General features: G+C 37.3%; 1 protein-coding gene across 1 annotated transcript in view; it reads right to left on the reverse strand.

Moving 5' to 3' along the window:
- Positions 1–5878: 5878 nt before the first annotated feature.
- Positions 5879–23609, reverse strand: part of PDCL2 (phosducin like 2) — a 36670-nt gene continuing 18939 nt past the window's right edge. Inside the window, exons 4-6 of the mRNA XM_059396293.1 lie at positions 12174–12317; positions 9069–9277; positions 5879–6097 (exon numbers count right to left, since the gene is read on the reverse strand). Of these exons, the coding sequence (XP_059252276.1) occupies positions 5940–6097; positions 9069–9277; positions 12174–12317 (511 nt within the window). The 3' untranslated portion in view covers positions 5879–5939. The remainder of the gene's footprint in view (positions 6098–9068; positions 9278–12173; positions 12318–23609) is intronic.

A 23609-nucleotide genomic window follows, 5' to 3' on the forward strand; every position in this document is an offset into this window, starting at 1 on the left:
GGGAAAGCACTTTTCAGTAGTTGTAAATGATTGGAAAAGAAGTTTATACAGTCCTAATTCCTAGTCTTTTTTTGTTGTAATGAATGTCCTTTGGATTTAAAATAGAAGCCATCTTGTTTCAAAAAATAACCGTTTGGGCTGTAAATTGCTCCCTTGGAGGTAACATGCACCTCAGTAAGCATTTGAAATTCTTGCTGGGGACTCCTGGATGGGCCAGGTCATGATCCCAGCGTTCTAGGATCCAATCCCACATGGGGCTCCTTGCTCAGTAGGGAGCCTGCTTCTCCTGCCTTGTGTTCCCCCAGCTTGTGTGCACTCTGACAAAATCCTTTTAAAATAATCAAAATTCTTGCTGTATGCTCAGAGGAAAAAGAACATCAAAACTGAGGAACTTACCCCTCATCCTTCACCTGAGGATTTTCCTGTCAAGTGTGGGGAAAGAGGATTTGTTAAGCTACTCCATTATATAGCAGAAGGGATTTTAGTAGACGTTTTGGTTCTTCATTCCCTATTCTGATCATTTCCTTTGGGAAACTATTCACTCAGCCCATATGGCTGCAGCAGGACTCCAGGGTGAAGGCATATTTGAGTTAATGCTCGGCTTTAGGCTGGTTTTACCAAGAAGGGTGCTCTATCTTTGACAATGGATTTAAATTTAGCAAAAGCGGGGCCTGAAGCCATCTTTTCACTCATGGGTTATTCTAAGAAGGAAGGTAACTTGGAAAAAAGCAGATTAAAAGATGGGAGATTTGGCCTAGATACGTGTTTGATGCCCTGAATCCAATGTGGACTAAATAACCGAAATTTTAGTTAAATTAGTTCTTTCATACGTTTGTTTTATTGCTTAAACCAGTCACTTACTACTAAAAATTCCAGGGGATGCTGGTAGCCCCAGAGGAGGCAAGGTTAATAATACAGATAAAGTAGGTTGTAGCCAGACCAGAGGGTTTGAATGCTTCCCCTGCGGCATGGATGTTTACATTCTATTCTGTTCTAAAAAGTGATCCCTCCTCAGTTCTACATCATCTCTAGACTTCATATCTTCAAAAATACCTTTGCCCCTTTTAATGGTTCCATTGTCCTCTTAGTCACTACTGTCAACTCCTTCATCTTTGACTCCTTCCTTACTCTTTTTGTTTAATCATTTACCAAGACCTGTTGATAATCCTGTTTTTCTGCTCCTCTGCCACTGCATGAACATTTCCCACAGTTTGATTCACTTTATCTGTTTCTCCCATATTCTCTCCAAGAAGTAAACTATCATGTTTTTAAAAACTTTTCCAACTTCCAGATTATACTTTTCCCTAAAACCATCATTCTGCCTCATAGTTGCACAGATCCTGAATGTCCCCACCCTAAACACAATTTATATATATATAGAGAGAGAGAGAGATACATATATATATAATTTAAATATTCTGTTAATTCCTTCTGATATATTGCTGTTACTTACACTGAAAATATCCAACACTTTTCCAACTGATTCTCCTAGTTGATGTCTTGATAGAGACAGTATAGCTTAGTTGTTAAAGAGTGCAAAATTGGAAACTACAGTGTCTGGCTTGAAATCCCACCTCTTAATATTTGCATGACTTTGAGCAAGTTATTTCTCTGCTCTTCATTTTTCTCATCTGTAAAATGAGGACTAGCAAACCTATCCCATGGGATAATTGAGATATAAAAAATAAATGTAGTTGTGTACGTGTGTGTGTGTATAAGTAATAGTACCTGGCACGTAAGAGATCTCGTATAAGTGTTGGCTAGTATTTTTTTTTAAGTAGGCTCCACATCCAATGTGGGGCTCAAACTCGACCCTGAAGAGTCACACCCTCAACCAACTCCGCCAGCCAGGTGCTCTTAAGTGTTGGCTGTTACTAATGATAATCAACTTTTCTGTAATTCTTAAGTCTCTTGCTCAAATTCTTCCCCTAGTTCTGGGTCCAGTCAGTTACCAAATCCTGTCTGCCCTTTCATAATATTTCTCTTATCCATCCTTTTATAGGCATTACTAGTTTCACCACTATAGTTCAAAGTAAATTGGAAGATAGGAAATTTAAGATATGTGTAATTGGTAACATACAGAAAGCTTGTGGTCTTTTTTTAAAGATTTTTATTTATTTATTTGACAATATTTCAAATTGAAATATTTCAATTTGATTCAATATTTCAAATTGAAATATTGTCAAATATTTCAAATTCCTAATCATGGTCAGGATACCCTGTTTAGCCCTTGCTATCTCTCCAATCTCATGTTCTCCCATTTTCTCCTTTTCCCTTAACACTCCCACCTAGAAATTTCCTTCAATTCCTTGCTAATAGCCCTGTTCTCTGGCATTGGTACATGCTGTGCCCTTGCCTAAACCACCTTCCTACCTATTCTCATGGCTGATTCCTCAGTCTTCATGTCTCAAAGTTCTAACTACCCTATTTTTTTTTTAAGGTTTTATTTATTTATTCAACAGAGAGAGATCACAAGTAGGCAGAGGCAGGAAGAGAGAGAGGAGAAATCAGGCTCTCTGAGGAACAGAGAGCCCGACACGGGGCTCGATCCCAGGACCCTGGGACCATGACCTGAGCCAAAAGCAGAGGCTTTAACCCACTGAGCCACACAGGTGCCCCCTAACTACCCTATTTTTAAGTAGGGGCCTCTCCTACCTCTCAGTTGTCCCGCCCTCCCCCACAGAGTACCCCCAGTTACTCTCTGTTGTTTTGTCCATCTTTCTTCCATAATACTAAGTTTAAGTTCCATGTATATTTGACATTTGTTTTCTCATTTGCTAACTAACATCCCTGCCATCACAGGGTAAACTCCAAGAAGCAAGGACTGTGTGTTTTGTCCACCACTGAATTTGCAGCATCTATTTCAGTACCTGAGGTGAATGAATGAATGGATGAATGAATACATGAAAGGTAAAACATGCTAGAAAGATGATTTTTAGGATTATCTTTGAATCTTAGATTATGAATGCAGGCAGATTATAATCCTATGAAACATTAACCTTAATAATGTGTTTTAAAGGGTGCCTGGGATCGAGTCCCGCATTGGGCTCTCTGCTCAGCAGGGAGCCTGCTTCCCTCTCTCTCTGCCTGCCTCTTTGCCTACTTGTGATCTCTCTCTCTGTCAAATAAATAAATAAATAAATATCTTAGAATTTTTTTTTTAAATGTGTTTTAAAGTACAAAAGGGAGATAAACTGAAATCAAATAGCAAAATATGATAACTCTTAATAACTAAGAGTGCAGAGGAACAGTTAAAGAAGGCATCAAGGAGCACCAGGGTGGCTCAGTAGTTAAGTGTTAAGCATCTGCTTTCTGCTCGAGTCATGATCTCAAAGTCTGGGATCAAGGCCTGCATAGCATCTGGCTCCTTGCTCAGCAGGAAGCCTGCTTCTCCCTCTTCCCCTGCATGTGTTCCCCTCTCTCCCTGTGTCTCTTTCTGTCAAATAAGTAAAATCTTAAAAAAAAAAAAATACAAGATGTCTTTAAGGGGTTTGATACTGAGTTCTGCCCAGTCACTTAAGGATCTCATTAAAACAAAAATTGCAATTCAGTTCGTCTGGGATGGGGCCTGAGATTCTGCGTTTCTAAGCAGCATCCAAGAATGCTGCAAATTCCAGGACTATACTTGGACAAACGCACACTGTAAAGTCGGGAAGGGAATTGCATGGCTGACAGCAAGGAATAGAGAAAAATCCTAGGTTGGAGTATATGAAGTATCCATTTTTTATAGGTCCCAAACTTAACTTGTTGAATATTGGCAATTAAAAAAAATTTTTTTCAGTTTGTATCCCATTAAATAAAAATCATTCAATAAAATGGAAAACAAATACTAAATCATTTCTCCGCATTCTGACATTTATACCCTACTGAAATGAGAATGTGTCAATGAAAGAGCATATGGGAGTAACACTGACCCACACCGGCCCCTGTGAGGACTTGCAGGAGCAATGTGTGTTTAGGCATGTGCACACACACGCTTCATTTGAAAAAGACTGACTGGACTCACAGCCACTTAAAACATGCTAGAATTTTATGATTTTTACAAATGTTTAAGTCTTCATGAACTGTTCTTAGGAATAAAAACTTACTGCCACCTGGTGGATTTAACAGTTGGAAGGGAAATCTGTATCATTTCATTCAGGTATCTTAAATACTGTACTCCCTCTGTTAATTTTAACTTAAGAAAACAAATACATATTTACTTTTAAAAAATTTCATTTAGTGGGACCTTTTTCATTTGGTTTTAACTGGAGGTAGGATAATGTTTGTATTTATATGCATTACATGGTATTAAAGTTACATTTTAACCTTATAATGTGGCTTTTCATTTCCACAACTTTTATCCCTATTTAGAAAGATATCCACCCATTTGTTAAAGAGAATTTTAGGAGTTGGACCAGTATAGGTTATTATTTCTCTTACATGTGTGCATAATACCATAAAAAAAAAAAAAAAAAAAAAAAGACCATCTTGGCTCCTGGGTGGCTCAGTCGTTGGGTGTCTGCCTTTGGCTCGGGTCATGGTTCCAGCGTCCTGGGATCAAGTCCCACAACGGGCTCCCTGCTCGGTGGGGAGCCTGCTTCTCCCTCTCCCACTCCCCCTGCTTGTGTTCCCTCTTTCACTGTCTCTGTGTCAAATAAATAAAGAAAAAAAAAAAAGACCCATCTTGTGCAACCCTCAACTTTCCCTCCCTTCATCCCAATATGTACGGTTTCAAAAGCCCTTCTTAGCTGTCTCAGAAGAAAGCGATCTTCCCAATCCTTTGCAAAGTTAAATCATTTGGTTTTACCTTACCTGGTTACTGTATTCAAATCTGTATTTACCTTTCCTCCCACTTCCTCATGATCTGGCGCCTCTGTGATTCCTACTTCCTCCCACCCCCAAAAGCAGCAGTCTTTTCTTGACTCCATGTTGATCTGTGTCAATTCTCGCCAATTTATTTTTGTAACTTAGTCTAGATTCTCTCACAAACATCAGTGAACATCCACAATCAGAATGATGGGCCATCAATACAAAGTAGAATAAAATGTTATTGAACTATTACATGCTGGATTTACCAGCCTTTTCTCTAAAAGTGGTGTTCATTACTAAGCCAAGATAAAACATCCTACAGGTCTTTTGCAGTGTCCTAATTTTGTATACTTTTTCATCTTGAATTCCTCTGTGATTACTATTAAAACATAGGAAAGCCTCACAATATATTTTTCTCACTTCTGATTTAGAAACTTTACGTGTCATGTACTTGTGATTCCATAGTCTATCAGTGAGAGTACTTAGTAATTTTCTAACTTCGTAACAGAATTATCAAAAACAATAATAATGTGTCCAGCTGTTTCTTATGTACTTTTCAGAATCCTTAAATTGTGTTTTTCTATTGAGTGATTAATTTTTTTTAACCGGTAAGAGATTTCGAGGTAAAAAATGGTCATAAATTTAAGTATTTTCAGTCAAGTCCCCTAAATAATAGAGTTTAAAATCTGTTGATATAGTGGCACCTAGCTTGCTTGGAGCATGTTACAATCTCAGGGTCATGGGTTCAAACCCCACATGGGGTATGGAGCTTACTTAAAAAATAATAATAAAAATAAGAAAATAAAAATAAAATCTATTGATGTAAATGAAATTTCATGGTCATCTTTCATCATGTTCATTCATAGGCCTCTTTGGGAGTAAGCGACACAGAGGACCTGTAATATCTGTGCCTTTATCCAAAATGGGTCCAAAAGATGATAAACCACAGAAAATTATTAAGGGTTTAGTACAAATTCTGGTTTTGTTGAGGGCAATAAATATTCTGAAATACCTGAAAGTTTTTAAAATGATATATAAGCTATAATTCTAATATAAAAATAAAAATAAATCCATAAATGTTCTGATCTCTGATTATAAAGGCAGTGACAACAGTATATAAATACTTTGAAGCTATTTATTAAATATTTCTATTTGGTATCATCATTATCACTGTTTGAACTATTAGTGTCATCATAAATAGAAGTGTTTCTAATTGAAGATACCATCACATCTAAAATGTCTTTTTTGGGGTTTTCTTCTAAATCAGTCTGTATTGCTCCAACTTCTGCTAGTTTCCATTCAAGTTCTGCAATAAATAACACATCATTAAATCCAGTAAAAATCTTGGAAAATGAAAATAACTCATTTATGTGACAAAGTAACTGATACTAATAAAATCAATGTGTAAATGAAGATATATTTAGAACTGACTGACAAAGTACTACAATATCAAAACACATGTTGGATACAGCAAAGTTAAAGGGAGAAATTGTAGCTAAAATGTTTATTGTAAATTGACTGAAAATAAGTGGCTTAAAAGTTCAAATCAAGAAACTAGGAAAAAAAGGTAAGAAAATAAGAAAAATAAAATTAAATAAAATAAGAAAAGCTAAAAGAGGAATATAATGAGGAAAAGGCCTAGCAAAAGTAGAAAAACTAAATCAGTATAGGTGACCAACAAAATCAAAAGCTCATTCTCTGAAAAAACTAACAGATATACCTCAACAAAAATTATCATAAAAGGAAAGAAACCAGTTCATATAAGGAATTTACATGGGACATAACCAAAGTAAAGATTCTAATATGGCTATAAGACTATGAGAAATTTATGCCAAGACATGTGAAAACTTCAATGGGAAAATTTTAACAAAAATAAAAATGACCAAAATATATATGAGAGAGAAACCAAAAGAATTGAGCTGATAACCAAAAACCCCAATCCCTATAAATTCATCATTACATCAAATTTATTCTTAAGTACTATATGGATGAACAGAACATTTATGAGGCAAATTACAAACACACTTCTTAGGAAAATTACAAAATATGTTACAAAATGTAATATATACATCTATGAGGAAAATAACAAAAGACATAAAAAATAAATGATGAGATATATCTCATTCATGGATTGGAACATCCATTGTTATTGGATATCAAATCTTCAACAAATCATCTATAAATATGATTCTAATAACAGGATTTTTCATGTAAGTTGACTAATTCCAATATTTATATGAAATTTTGAGAAAGACTTGTGCTGCTAGAGACAACTAGATTGTTATAAAGCTGTAGTACTAAACACAGTGTTGTTGATTGATTTGAGGATAGACAAATAGTATAGACTTCAGAAATGAAGCATTTTTGGAACCAGGAAAAGTAACATTAGCAAACATTAAAAATCAGTGGGGAAAACACCTCACATACATTAGGACTGTTACTATACATAACACATACACACAGAGAAAACAACAAGTGTTTGTGAGGATGTAGAGAAATTGGCACTCCTGTGCATGGTAGGTGGGAGTGTGAAATGGGGCAGCCAGTATGCAAAACTGTATGCTTTTTTTCAAAAACTTAAAATAGAATTACTGTATGATCCCAACAATTCTACTTCTGAATATATACCCAAAAGACTTGGACTAGAACAGAGTAGTTGTACGTCTCTGTTCATAGCAGCATGATTGACAAAAGCCAAAAGGTAGAAATAACCCAAGTGTCCATGGATAGATGAATGGATAAACAAAATATGGTCTAAACATAAACTGGAATATTATTCAGCCTTAAAAAGGAAGGAAACGCTGACAGATGCTATAAAATGAATGAACCTTAAGGACATTATGCTAAGTGAAAATAAGCCATCACAAAAGGACAAATACTGTATGGTTCACTTATATGAGGTATGAGTATAGTCAAATTCATGGAGTCAGTAGGTAGAGTGGTGGTTTCCAAGACTGGAGGAGAAGGGAATGGGGAGCTATTGTTCCGTGGGTATAGAGTTGTAGTTATGTAAAATGAAAAGAGTTCTAGAGATGAATAGTGGTGATACTTGTACAACAGTGTGAATGTACTTAATAGCATTGAACTATATCCTTAAAAATGGTTAAATAAGTCCTGGGTATGGAATGCACAGCACAGCATGGTAACTATAGTTAATAATGTAATAATGCTGTATTATACATTTTTGTAAAAATGGTTAAGATGATAAATTTCATGTTATGTGTATTTTACAATTTACAAAGTTGTTTAAGTATATAAACACATACCCAAACCCCAAAACATGGACCAATAATACACTATTCATCTTAGTGATTACCTGTAGGGAAATAAGAAGGGGAATGGGACTAGGAATGACAATATAAGTAACTTCAACTATCTCTGTAATGTTTATTTGAACAACAAACAAATAGCTCAAACAAAGGAATAAGTGTTCACATTTGTTATTTTGGGGCAGTAATCAATTACATGAATGTTTGCTATATTATTGTTTGTACTCAAGCATTAATTTCTTTAATTAGAAGGGTGAGGTTCAATGGCTTCCACATGATGGTATGAGAAAAAGATTTTAATAATATAGATTAAAGCAATTCCAAGAAATGACTAGATCAAGGATATGGCCTTAGAAGTAGCTTAGCACGTAAAAATTATTAAAGAAGTTAAAAGTATAAAGTACTGTGCTATGAAAAGACAGGGACTTGATTAACTGACAAAATCAGATAGTATGTGGATAAGTGAAAGATAAATTGTACAGAGAAAATATGCTATAGATATTTAGTAGAGAAGAAGAAGACAAGATTATGAGTCCATCCAAAATCACATAATGAGAGAAATGGAAACCTAGGAGAACCACAAAGGAATAGGGTATGGGAGAGAAAACAAAGAATGGTAGGGTGTTTGGGGTACAGGGAACATATGAGTCAAAGAATAAAGGCACAAATGAATAAGGAGTTTCTCCAGTAGTGGTTGAAGTACAGCTTGGCTGGAGCAGAAACTAGAAAACATTGAGTATTATAGTTGGGTAAGTAGGCTAAAATTTTCAAGCAAAGATTCTGTATTTTTAACTTATTTCACAGAAAGAACTATTAAGGATTTAAGCAAGTAGTTGTTGTAGTAAGAGTACTATTATAGGAAAATTAATTGGGAGGCATACAAGAAGAGACTAGAAGGGAGAGAAAAACACCTTATATTTTATGGAAATAAACTTTCATGGTACTTGTTAATTTATGGAAGTTTTCACTTGCTTTTTTAAATAAACATTTTAAAAATAATACCATTACCTTCTAGCTTGAGATTTATCCCTCCACATTCTATAATTCCAATGAATTTGCCTTCTATCTGACCGTTTTTATAAACAAAAATTGTTGGTAAACAATTGTCATGGTAGTGTTGAATACAGCTATTCACAATGGCTTTAACAAATTTAGTTTCTGGAAACTTTCTTGCCAGGAGACTAAGATGCTGGTTAACCAACAAACACATTGGGATGCTAAAAAGAGAAATAGCACACAATATCTTTAAAAACATACTACTTATCTCAGTCTAACAGAGTAAGTGAAACATCTCCATGACAAAAATGTACCTTTGAATAGTCTTTTTTTTTTTTAACTTATTTGTTTGACAAAGAGTGTGTGTGTGGGTGGGGGGAGGGGCAGAGGGAGAGAATCTTCAAGCAGACTCCCTGCTGAGTGCAGAGCCCCATCCCTTGACCCATAAGATCAAGACCTGGGTGGAAACCAAGAGTCGGAAGCTTAACCAACTTGAGCCACTCAGGTGTACCTCTTTGGATATTCTTTTAATATAACAGCATATCAACTCTCATCCTCCATTGTTACCTTTAGTAATGATAAACTACAGAGTCCTCCCATATTTATTGTCAACACAATTATAGCCTGGGAGTGAAGCTTGCTACCATGGGAATTTGATGCCTAACTAAGGCTCACTACATCTGACCTAGCATCAGTTTCATGAAGTTAGTTCCCAGTTTATAGGACCTAGGAAAAATAAAACAAGACAGGGCACTTCTAGAGAATCTTTGGCAGTTCTGAGATGAAACAAGGGATTCCAACACTTTCCACCACCTTGGGCTTATTCCCACATGAGATTATGACATCCAAAGTGTCTCATCTCAAACTTCCTTGAATTTCTTGACTCTAACATACTTCACCCACTTTTCTTTGACACTCCACTCTATGCAGCACGCTGTTCCCCATTATCCAGAACTATTCCCCAACAGCTAATCAGCCTGACTGGCTCAGTTGGAAGAGCGTAAGACCCTTGATCTTGGAGTCAAAAGTATGAGCCCCATGTTGGGTATAGAGATTACTAACAATAACTAAACTTTAAAAACTTGATTGGAAGTGTGACCAGAACCTGCAATTCTTTCTGCTATCACGAGACTCCAAAAATACCCATTCTTCAATTAATTCCTTTTCTCTCTTACTCACTCACAGCCTTATCAAACTTTCAGACTCAATCCTTTATCACATACTCATTTCGCATGGGACCTTTCTCTGTTATTTTGCGATCTCTTTAACTGCTTCTTTCAATCTTCTCCACTTTCTATAAATATGTTACTAAATTTTTTAAAAGTTCTTACAACTCTGTCTCCTTCAAATAACTACTCTCCTGTTCATAGCCCCAATAAAAAGGAAAATAATAATCTCTATGCTCCATTCCTTTCCTTTCTTGAAAGGTTTTCCCTTTTTTTGGCTTTTGTGATAACACCTTTTTTTCCCCCCCAGTGCAAAAAAAAGGCAGTTTTATTAAAGCACAGGGACAGGACCTGTGGGCAGGAAGAGCTGCTGTGATAACACTTTCTATTAATTTCCTTTTTATTTCTTTGGCTTCCTTCTTCTATGACTCAAATGTAGATGTTCTTTGTGATTCTGTCCTGGATCCTCTTCTCACACTAGACACATTCACTGTGCAATCTTACCATTCTGATATCAACATTGATGAACGTCATCTCCCCTCCTCCCTCGAAGAAAAAAATATATATCCGTATATATTATACATTTCTTCTGTATTTTCTTAGGTTGTCGCTGAGGCCAAAAATCTCTATTCTCTACAACATCTAATCGGTAATCAAATCATGTTGCTTCTACTTCCTTATCTCATACCTAAGCTCTCCTCTTTTTCACCATTACCTTTCTCCTTTCCTTTTTTTTTTTATTAAAGATTTTATTTATTTGACCAACAGAGATCACAAGCAGGCAGAGAGAGGAGGAAACAGGCTCTGCCGAGCAGAGAGCCCTAGTGAGCAGGCTCAATCCCAGGACCCTGGGATCATGACCTGAGCTGAAGGCAGAAGCTTTAATCCACTGAGCCACCCAGGTGCCCCCTCCTTTCCTTTCTTATCTGAGCTTCATTAGATTGTCCTAAGTGGTCTGTTTCCAGTCTTGGTATCCCAAATTCATCCTTGACCTTGCTGACGAAGGGAGCTCAACATGAAATTCTCACCATGCAACAATTGCCCTGCCCTCAAGCTTAAAATCCCTCAATGGCTCCTCACTGCCTTCAATATAAAGTCTGGGCTCCTCAGTGTAGCTTTCAAGGTTCTCTGTGGTCTCTCCAGCATTCAGGGGCCAGAATTTAACCCCAGACGAACTGTAAAATTTTTCTCCTTTTTTTTTTAAGTGGATTTATTTAAGTAATCTCTACACCCAACATGAGGCTCAAACTCAACCCTGAGATCAAGCACTGAACGCTCTTCTGACTGAGCCAGTCAGGTGCCCTGAAAGAATGCTATTCTCCTAAAAAATGTGACAAGTTCTTTAAATTAGACATGAAAACATAATAAAATACCTAAATCCCTGAAGCCCATTACTCCCTACATACATGTATGTTTATGTTAAAAAGAAAGCCACAGGCCCAAGGTGGAATCACTTGCCCCCAGGATAGCAAAGACTTAATTACAGTTTCAACCTCTCCAGGAGTGATATCTGGAATTTTCTGGTCAGTACCAAATGAGGTAATCTGTTACATGAGCTCTCCATTCCCCAAAGGAAGATGAGGTGATCCATCTAATTAAAAACCCCTCCTGTTCCCCCAGGAGAAAGTCACTTTGCCTGAAATAATCCTTTCTTTTCTTTTACTAATAACTTCCTGTCCCGCCCTCCTTGCTATAAAAACCTTCCATTTTGTACAACTCCTTGCAATTCCCCTCCACCATCTGGATAGGATGCTGCCTGATTCATTAATCACTTAATGAAACCAATTAGATCTTCAAATTTACTTGGTTAGATTCTGTTTTTTAATATTATATATGCTTTCTTTTCTTGAATAGGCTTTGTTATATGCTTTATAAAATCTCAAAACCAGACATAAATATCTTAAAATACTCCTAGTATATTAATATTTTGCAAAAATGTTATGGTAATTACCTTGATCTGTATAAATGAATTATAACTGGTACATCTTTTTCTGCATTTGTGACTTCATTCACGTACTGATTTCCAGAAATTTCTCTTAATTCCCCAAATTTTTGTTTTTTCCTAAGAGCTTTCCATTCCTGTAACCGCTTTTCTCTGATTAAAAAAATGAAATGGAAAAAGAAAATCATTATAGTCTTCAGGCCATTCCTAGATATAGTAACAATTTAGGGCAATGAATGTGATGCTAGAACCTATCAAACACTTTTAAAGAATGGTAGAATAACTATTAGTGGTATTATAATACCAATTTTTCTTTTCTTTTTTTTCCCTTTTTTAAGATATTTTATTTATTTATTTGAGAGAGAGAGACCACACAAGCTGCAGGGAGAGGCAGAAGGAGATGGAAAAGCAAGCTCCCCACTGAGCAGGGAGCTAGACAAGGGCTCATCCCAGAACCCTGGGATCATGACATGAGCTGAAGACAGACACTTAAACGACTGAGCCACCCAGGCACCCCCTAATTTCTCTTTTCATATGGGCATTTGTGTTACAGGTATTGCAAAGAATAAAGAGTTAGCTATTGCCTTTTTTTTTATATTTTATTTATTTATTTGACAGCGAGAGATCACAAGCAGGCAGAGAGGCAGGCAGAGAGAAAGAGGAGGAAGCAGGCTCCCTGCCGAGCAGAAAGCCTGATGCGGGACTCGATCCCAGGACCCTGAGATCATGACCTGAGCCGAAGGCAGCGGCTTAACCCACTGAGCCACCCAGGCGCCCTAGCTATTGCCTTTTAAATTTATTTTTATTTAAGACTAGGTCTTAATCTTAGCTATAGAGAGTTTATTTAAACATTGAGCCAACAAATTCTCATACACAGGTTAAACACTTAGTAAGGAATACATTAATAATAGCTGACATTTATTGAGTGCTTACTATGTTGCCAAGCACTGTTTTAAGCGCATTACATTAACTAATTTATCAAGTTAGTACTATTATTACCCTGTTTACATGCTCTTAACTATCATGCTAAACTGACCTTCAGTCCAAAAGCTTTGCAAATATGTATAATTACTTGTTATACTTTTATTACAGGAAGAGAAATAATAGGGAAGAGTGATTACTCTAAGGTGAGACTAAACTGAGTTTAAATGCCAGCTCCCACTTGGGAGTAGCATGAACTCAAGTTATTTAATCTCTCTAAACTTCAGTTCCCCAACTGTGAATGGTAATAATATTAATACGTACTTGCATAAGATTGCTGGGGATTAATGAGATATTCCATGTAGATGTCTTACGATGGTGCTGAGCATACAGAGAGCATTCAGTACGTGTTACCTAGAGAAATTTGCCCTCCACAGAGAACTTGGAAACTTTGTTAAACAACTGTCAAAATTTGCATGTTTTGGGCACCTGGTTGGCCCAGTGGATTAAGCATCTGACTTCCGCTCAGGTCATGATCCCAAGGGTTGTGGGATTGAGCCCCACATCAGTCTCCCTGCTCGGTGAGGAGCCTGCTTCTCCCTCTCCCTCTGCCTGCTGCTTCGCCTACTTGTGCTCTCTTTCTCTGTCAAATAAATAAATAAAATCTTTTTAAAAATTTGCATGTTTTGATTTAGTTGTTGAATGCTTGGATTTATGAAGCACATTCAAATGGTTTCTGACACATCCGCAAGTTTCTGAAAAGTTACTGATTCTATATCTCTAAGTTATCTGGGAGTACATGCTCCTTCTTTCTCTGTGTATTAACTATATTTTCTTATTTTCTGCATAATTAAAAAAAATTTTTTAAGTAACCTCTATATCCAACATGGAGCTCAAACTCACAATCCCAGGATCAAGAGTCATGTGCTCTACTGACTGAGCCAGCCAGTTCCCCCATTTTCTTATTTTCTGTACTGATGCTCTGGCATCTGGGACCTAGCTGATCCTGGAGGGACTGCCTCTCCCAGGACTAGGTAATTTCTAAAGATAGCAAGTAACCACTGCAGAACACATTGCTTAGAAGCAAACCAACCAATCCAGAGCCCAATCCCTCAACCGCCTCCTTTATTGGCCTGAGTCACTATTTCTATTCCCTAAGCGTGCCTGCGCCAAGAGTCAGACAACTGGGGACAGCTCCTACAGCCCAGAGCCTGACAAAATTATACAGACTAGCCAATCCTAAATATGCTCAGCCTGTGTGGCTTGCCTTTTCCACGGAAATCACAGCGAAGTGCTGTGTCCATACTGTCACCTCACTCCTGCCTCTTAACCAACTCTGGTGCTTCCTTCTATGGCCCTGAGTTGCAGGGCCTGCCTGCTGCTCTTGAGAACTGAGTAATAACCTATTCTTGCAATGGCAATTATTTCCTGTTCCGTTGGCATGACCATACCTGAATAAATACAAAATCCCGGGTATATTTTAGAACACTCTGTCCTTATTTCACGTATTAGAAACATGTCAGGTAAAACCACTCACTTTACATAATGAGTAAGCCAAGCAAAATGAAGCCCAGAGGAGAATGCCAAGAAGAGGAATACAAACCTAGGGCCTTTTCACAACTTGCAAACTGAGGTCCTTCAGTTTTCTCTCTATTGACCCAGATATTCAGAATTTACGGTTACTCCAAAAATCTCTTGGGAGCCCTATTTTGTTCACTATGAGTATTTAGCGTCACTACCATTAATTCCTCCAATTTGATCTCACTGGCTAGATCTACCAAAAATTTCAAAAAGCTTTCTTTCCAGTGATGGGACCACACCCTACTTCATGGTGTGACTGTCAGCTACTTCTCTTCCTCCTCTACTCCCGCACCTTCTCCTCATTTTTCTTTGTTATTTCAGTGGGTTGGGCAGGGATATTCACAAACACCCAGGTTGTTTTTGTCATCAGAAAGGGACACAGTGTTCAATGGCCAGCATTTTTCACCTAGCAATCATTATCAGTTGGGATTCAGTCACAAAACCAGAAGGCCCTCCAGCCATTTTAAACAGGCTTAATCTGGGGGATTAAGCGCTTTACCCACAAGGTGTAAAAATGAAGATTCTAGGCTGAGCTACCAGGAATGACTCCCAAAACAACACTGAAAACTGGTCTGCCGGGGGATAGCTTTCTCTGCTTGCAATCCAGAAACTGGGGGAATCTGGAACTACTGTTTCAATGTGTCCTGCTGTCAGCCTACACTGGGGATCAGAAAGCCACGGCAGCAACTGTTGTCTATAGGGATCTCGCTCCTTCGCAAAGACTGGAAGAAAATATTTGCAGAAGACACATTTGATGAAGAACTATTATCCAAAATATACAAAGAACTCTAAAACCTCAACATTAAGAAAGCAAACAACGTGCTTTGGAAAATGGACCAAAAACCTTAACAGACAACTCACCAAAGAATATGTTAATGACAAATAATGGTATGAAAAGATTGCTCTACATCTGTGTCATCAGGGAAACGTAAACTGAAATAGTAAGAGACAGCTATGTATCTATTAAAAGGGCCAAAATCCAGAACACTGACACCGAAAAATTGAGAGGATGTGGGATAACAGGAGCTCTCATTCATTGCAGTGGGAATATAAAATGTATACCTTTTGGAAGACAGTTGGAGGTTTCTTATATAATTAAACATACTCATACCATATCATCCAGCTATCACGCTCCTTGGTATTTATGCAAAGGAGTGAAAACTGTGTGTACACAAAAATATGCATGCAGGTGTTTATAGTAGCTCTAACGTTTATCATTGCCAAAATTTGGAAGCGATCAAGATATCCTTCAGCAAGTGAATAGATACACTGTGGTACATCCAGATAATGTAGTATTAGTCAGTATTAAAAAGAAATGAGCTATCAAGCCATGAAAAGACACAGAAGAACCCTAAATGCATATTACTAAGTGAAAGAAGCCAATGTGAGAAGGCTACATGTGTATGACCCCAGCGATATGGCGATCTGGAAAAGGCAAGACTACAGAGATAGTAAAGAGATCAGTGGTTGCCAGGGATTGGCAGATGGTAGGGAGGCTGGCAAATGGGCAGACATGAACGTTTTCCAGGCAGTGAAAATACTTTGTATGATACCATAATGATGGGTACATGTCCTGCATTTGTCCAAGCTCATAGAAAACACAACACTAAGGATGAACTGTAATGTACACTTTGGACTTTGGGTGATTGTGATGTATCAATGTGGGATCATCAGTTATAGTACATCTATCACTCTCGTGGGAGATGCTGACAATGGGGGAGACTATGTATGTGCTGGGGCAGGAGGTATATTGGAAATCTCTGTATCTTCCACTCAGTTTTGCTGTCAATATAAAACTGCTTTAAAAAAATTCTTAAGGGTTGGGGCGCCTGGGTGGCTCAGTGGGTTAAGGCCTCTGCCTTCGGCTCGGGTCATGGTCTCAGGGTCCTGGGATCGAGCGCCGCATCGGGCTCTCTCTGCTCAAGTGGGGAGCCTGCTTCCCTCTCTCTCTCTGCCTGCCTCTCTGCCTACTTATGATCTCTGTCTGTCAAATAAATAAATCAATAAATCTTAAAAAAAAAAAAATTCTTAAGGGGCACCTAGGTGGCTCAGTTGGTTAAATGTTTGCTTTTGGCTCAGGTCATGATCTCAGGGACCTGAAATGGAGCCCCATTTACTCATGGAGCTCATGAGTATTTAGTGACGCTAAATACTCATGAGCAGGGAGCCTGCTTCTTCTCCTCCTCCCCTGCTTGCTCGCTTGCTCCCTCTCTCTCTCTCTCATAAATAAATCTTAAAAAAATAAAAGGCCTAAAATTTTTCTGTTGTTTTGGCTATAATAAGGAATTTACTTTAAATCACCACTATCAGGATGACTACAGAATTTTCCCTTGTTAATAACTTTGAAAGGTTAAATGTTCCTTTTTCCTTTGAAGTGACAACAGAGATACGAAAGTAATACCAAAGTTGGTGGCAATTAGAGTTGGACTTTTGATATGGAATATGGCAGTGGGAGAACTTCCACACAAAATATCTCTCTTTAACCTTTAGGGCAGAGATTGGCTGGGTGGTCACTGGTATAGCTTCCTCTTCCAGCGCTCATGGGAAGACTACATTGGCCAGCTTCCCTTGCAATTAGATTAGGCCTAGGAGCTTGGATTATGGCCAACAGGAGTGAAAGTGATATGTGCATTTCTGTGACTCACCCCTGAAATGTTCTATGCTGTCACTCACATTATCTCCCTAGTCCCCAAGCCTGGAGGGAAAGGATTCTGACCTGATGAAGAGAACCTAATGAAAACAGCCCAGATTCCTAGTCATCATCCAAAGGAGAGCTGCTCGGGAGAATTACAGGACACACACCACCTGTGGGTGAGGAACTGTCCTGCCTAAAACCATTGAGATCCTGTAGTTGTCTGTTACAACAGCATTAATCATCTCAATAAATGCTGCTGACATAAATGATTATATCAGTACAATTGCTATCCTTGAACAATCTTTGCATTCCTTGAATAAACTAATTATTCACTCTAGGTGACTATTTTAATATACTGTTTTATTTGCCAATATGGTATTTAAGGTTTTAGCACCTATGTTTTACAAGTGAGACTGGTCTAAAGCAATGCTTTTCAAGTTAAGACATGTGGACATCCTATATGATAATCACTTAGGCACAGCAGATGGGCATATTCCTAAGATCCAACCCAAATTTACTGGATATTACCTCTTGATGCTGGCCTCAGGAATGAGCACTTTTAAGCTTTATAACATGGACACTACTAACATACACAAAGGTAAAGAGACCCCAGATGTATGCATGGCCTATCCTCTTGCATCTCCACCCCCATTAACTTCCCATCTCAAGAACTATTCTGAAACAAATGTAAGACATCATGTAATTTCATCTGAAAATATTTCATTACATATCTCCAAAAGATGAGGATACTTTGAAAAATTTAATTCACATGGCACAATCATACCTAAAACAATTAATTCCTTAATATATTCAGGTATTATTCAAACAATCCTATTCTAAAATACATAAAATAGCCATAAAATTTACCATTTAACCATTTCCAAGTGTTCAGTGGTACTGAGTACTGTAACCATTTTTAAAAGTTTGTTTATTCAAATGTGGATCCAAATTATATTTATAAAAGTGGTTGTTATATCTCTTAAGTCTCATTTAATCTACAGATTCCTTTCTAACCATCCTTCTTCCTAGCAATAAAATTCAACTATTTAGAGTTTAGGTCAGTTACTTTTTATAAATTTTTGATCGATTGATTTTAAAGAGAGAAAGAGAGAGAGAAAATGGGAGCTGGGAAAGGGGCCGAGGGAGAGGGTGATGGAGAAGCAGATTCCCTGCTGAACACAGGGCAGACCCCGAGATGGGGCTCCAACTCACGACCCTAAGACTATGATCTGAGCCAAAGTCAAGAGTCAGACACGCAATGGACTTAGCCACCCTGGCACCCCCAATTCATTGATTTTTAAAAGATTCAGAAAGTTGTGCATCCACCACCACTATCTGATTCTAGAATATTTTTACTAACCCCCCAAAATCTAATCTGTAGTTATTCCCTATTCCCCCATCATAGGCCTTAGTAATTGATAATCTACTTTCTGTCTCTATAGATTTTCCAATCCTGGGACATTTTGCATAAATGGAATCATATAAAAATGTGGCCTTCTGTCACTGGTTACTTTCACTTAGCATAGTATTCTCAAGGTTCAGTCCTGTACCATGTGTCAGTATCAAAATCCTTTGCCTGGCTAAATAAAATTCCATTGTACAGGTACACCACACTTTATCTACTACCCAGTTAGTTGAGACATTCACATTCTTTGTATTTTTTTGATTATTACAAATAATGCTGCTGTGAACATTCATGTACATGTACATGTTTTATATATATATCTACCTCAGAGTAATTTCTGGATCATATGATAATTCCATGTTTAACATTTGAAGAAATTCCAGATTGTTTTTCAAAGCAGTGCACCATTTTATATTCCCACCAGCAATTTCTGAGGGTTCCAGTTTCTCCACATGCTCACCAACTCTTATTGTATTCTTTATAAGCACCCTAGTGAGAATGAAGTGGAATCTCATGGTTTTGATATGCATTTCCCTAATGACTAAGTTGATCATCTTTTCATATATTTATTTTCCATTTGTATTTCTGCTTTGGAGAAATGTCTATTTGAGTCCTTTGCATGTTTTTAAATTGGGTTATTTTCTTTTGTTGTTGAGTTCTAGGAATTCTTTATATATTCTGGTTAGTAATCCCATATCCTATATATAATTTGCAAATACTTTCTCCCATTCTGTGGGTTATCTTTTCACTCTCTTGACAGTGTCCTTTGCACAGAAGTTTTAAAATTTGATAAAGTCCAGTTTATCTATTTTTTCTTTTGTTGCCTGTGCTTTTGGTGTCATTTCCAAGAAATCATTGCCAAATCCAATGTCATGGACACTACTCCCCTTCCATGTTTTCTTCAAAGAATTTTATAGTTTTAATTCTTACATTTAGAATCTTTTAAATGCAATTCTTATATTTAGGTCTTTTAGGTCTTTGATCCACTTTATTTTTTGTTTATGATACACCGTAGGAGTCCAATTTTGCTCTTTTACATGTGGAAATCCAGTTTTCTCAGCACCATTTGTTGAAAAGATCAAATGGTCTTGGCACCTTGTTGAAAATCATTTGACTGTATATAGGGAGGTTTCTTTCTAGGTTTCCTATTCTATTTTGTTGGTCCGTATGTCTAGCCTTAGGTCATTGCTATGTTATTTAGATTACTGTCACTTTGTAGTAAGTTTTAAAATCAGGAAGTTTGAGTCCTCCAACTTTGTTCTTTCTCAAGATATCTTTGGTTTTCAGAACATGGATTATGTTTCTTTGTATTCATTTTGCCAACTTCTGCTCTTAATTGGAGATCAGCTGGACTAATTTAAAATACACTTAAACTATGCAATGTTAAGTGCCTGATGTGACACTTTTTAATTTTTGTATAAATGCCTGACATTAAGCTCTTGATTGCTGAGGCACCCATGTCAAAAGATAAACATCTTGAAAAACATACTGCCAGCAGTATGACACAGCTACAAGCAAAACAACCAGATAAGGAATTAGGCTGCCCCCACCCATGAAGATCCCTCTTTCAGACTAACTTCTGCCATTTAACTCTTTTTTGTGTTCCTTTATGTGACTTTCTCCCTTAATTCTCCCTTCACTGTTTCTTTTTTATTTAGTTGATTTTTATAATGTGCCATTTTAATTTGCTTCTTTTCTGTTCTTTATTCTTTTAGTTTTTTCTTTGTGGTTACCTTAAAGATTAAAATTAATATAACAACCTACTGTGAATAATACCAACTTAATTTCAGTATCACACACACACTCTGCTGGTATATACTTCATTCTTCCCCTTTTATACTATTATTGTTACAACCTACATTGTTATATACTGTCTGTCCATTAACATCAACTTACAGCTGTTGTTTTATATATTTACCTTTTAAATCATACAGGTAAAAATAGAGTTAAGAACCAAAGTTGAGTAATTCTTTTTTATTTACTTGTGTAGTTACCTTTACCTATGCTACTTACTTCTTCAGAAGGCTTTGAGTTACTGTCTAATGCCCTTTAATTTCAGCCTGCAGGACTCCTTTAGCTAATTCTTTAGGGCAATTTTAAGAGTAACAGACTCACTAAGCTTTTATCTAGGAATCTCTTCATTTCTCCTTCACTCTTTTTTTTTTTTTTAAAGATTTTATTTATTTATTTGACAGACAGAGATCACAAGCAGACAGAGAAGCAGGCAGAGAGAGAGGAGGAAGCAGGCTCCCTGCTGAGCAGAGAGCCCGATGCGGGCTCAATCCGATGCTTGCTCAATCCAACGACCCTGGGGTCATGACCTGAGCTGAAGGCAGAGGCCTTAACCCACTGAGCCACCAAGGCGCCCCCTCTCCTTCATTCTTATAGCATAGTTTTGCCAAATGAAGAATTCTCAGTTGACAGTTGTGTGTGGTGTTGTGTTGCAGCACTTACAATATATCAACTGGCTGACTTCTGGCCTCCAAGATTTCTGATGAGACACTGACAGTTTTTTGTTTTTATTTTTATAATTTTTAAATTTTTCTATAAACATATAACGTATTATTAGCTCCAGGGACACTGACAGTTTTATTAACGGTTTCTCATACGTGACAAGTCGCTTCTCTCTCACTGATTTCAAGTTTCTCTTTTTATTTTTTCATAGCTGATTATGACGTATCTGTTTGTAGGTCTCTTTGAGTTTCTTCTACCTAAAATTCATTGAGCATCTTGGTTTCACAGACTTATGTCTCTTCTCAAATTTGGGAAGCTTTCAGACATTATTTCTTCAAATATGCTCTCTAGCCCTTTCTCTTCTGCTGAGATTCTCACACTTCTAAATTGGCTCACTCAGTGTATCGTAAGGCCAATTAGTGAACAGTAGGCTCTGTTCACTTTTCTTCATTCTTTTACCTTCTCTTCCTCAGACTCAATAATTTCAATTGTCTTATCTTCAAATTTGCTGATTTTTTCTTCAGCTTGTTCAAATCTGCTTTTGAAATCCTTATATATATCTCACTTCAATTTTTATTGTACTTTTTATTTTCAGAATATATTTTTTCATGCTGTTTTATAATTTCTGTCTCTTTATTGCTATTCTCACTTTATTCATATGACCCTTTCCTATCTTTGTCCATGTCTTCCTTTAGCTCTTTAAGCAACTTTAACTTAGTTGGTTTAACGTCTTTGTCTAATAAGTCTGACATCTGGGCTTCTTTGGGTATACATTGTATCAATTTATTTTCTTCCTTGAATGGGCCATAATCTTCTGTTTCTTTGTGTGTCTTGTGATTTTTTGTTGTTGTTGTTGAAAAGAACACTGGATTCTTATAATGTGGTAACTCTAGAAATCAGACCCCTGCCTCCCATGATTTCTTATTGTATGGTGTCTCTGTGCCAGGGATCAGCCTGATGTAAAAGCACTAAGGTCATCTCTGGTCTTTTCTGACCTTTCATCTTCCCCAAGCCTTTCTAAATTCCCTCATTTATAGAGTAGTTCTTGAATGCCCCAAAACAAACAAACAAGTGAATAGATATGGCCCCTTTAAATCCTCTGGAAGCTACCTGAGCCAGTAAAACTTGATACCATGGCAACAACTCTTTGTGCCTATACCTCCACATTCCAAAGCAACAATTCATAATCAGAACATCAAATGATATTGAGGGCAGAGTCTTTATTGTCCACTCTGGCTCCAAAAAGCTGTGCCAGAAACACAGGCTGCTGTCCAAACAGGGTTGCCTACTGTGGGGGTGGAATGAGGGATGGGTAGCTGATACCCCACTGAGGACTGAAATCAACCAATACTAACTACAACTTACCAGCTAAACTTTATCTTGGAAGCTGCAAGTATTCGAACAGACTCCAGAGTTCCAAAGCTGTAGCTTGAGATCGTTTCTGCAGTACAATAGTTATCTAGGTGGACATATGTCTTCCTGGAGCTTTCTACTCTGCCTTCTTTCCTGATGTCAGCTTAGTCCGTTGTTTTTTTGAAAGTCTCTCAAATTTGGGTTTCTCTCATATATTTTTATAATTTGACAGAGATTATGAATTATTGGCAAGGACACTACATAGGTAATGTGTCCTCCTCAGTGTGTCATATCTGGAGTTACCTGATGTCAATATATATTATTGGTGATGTTAACCTTGATCACTTCCATAAAATGGGCTCTGCCAACACTCTACACTGTAGACTTACTACTTCCTTATAATTACTAAATATTTTAGGGGAGAAACTTTGAGATTATGAAAGTATCCTTCTATTTAAACTTTCCCCACTTATTTCAGCATCTGTCAGCAGGCCTGGCCCATGGGGAATTATTACTCTGGTATTCTGATGGGTTTTTTTGTTTTTTTAAGATTTTGAGAGTGGGAGCGAGAGCGAGAACACGAGCAGGGGAGGGAAGGGGCAGAAAAAGAGAGAGAGTGAGAAACAGACTCCCCACTGAGCAGGGAGCCTGATGTGGGACTCAATCCCGGACCCTGAGATCATGCCCTAAGCCAAAGGCAGACACTCAACCAACTAAGCCACCCAGGTGCCCTTGACAATGATTTTTCTATTTTCCTCATTCCATCTAACACTAATCTAATACTATACTGGAATTTTCAGTGAAAAAGAGGTGTTACTTTCTCTGAATTTTTTCACATATCAAGTTATTTATGTCACTGGGGAATTCTGGATATTTATTTTGTTATTCAGTATTATAAGTATTTATTTTGTTGTTCAAGTTGTTCCAACTATGGCCATTTTCTGATCTTTAGTTTGGCTCCTATACCTTTAAAACGCTTGTTTTCTTTAGCATTTCTTTACTTTCTGGCACCACAAGATGCTCCAGGCTCATACTTTAATTACTCAACTCACACAGTGTTCTCCCAGGAACAAAGATTCCTGTTATTAAAGAATAG

Source organism: Mustela nigripes, chromosome 1 (genome assembly GCF_022355385.1).
Source record: "Mustela nigripes isolate SB6536 chromosome 1, MUSNIG.SB6536, whole genome shotgun sequence".
NCBI classification, from domain to species: Eukaryota; Metazoa; Chordata; class Mammalia; order Carnivora; family Mustelidae; genus Mustela; species Mustela nigripes.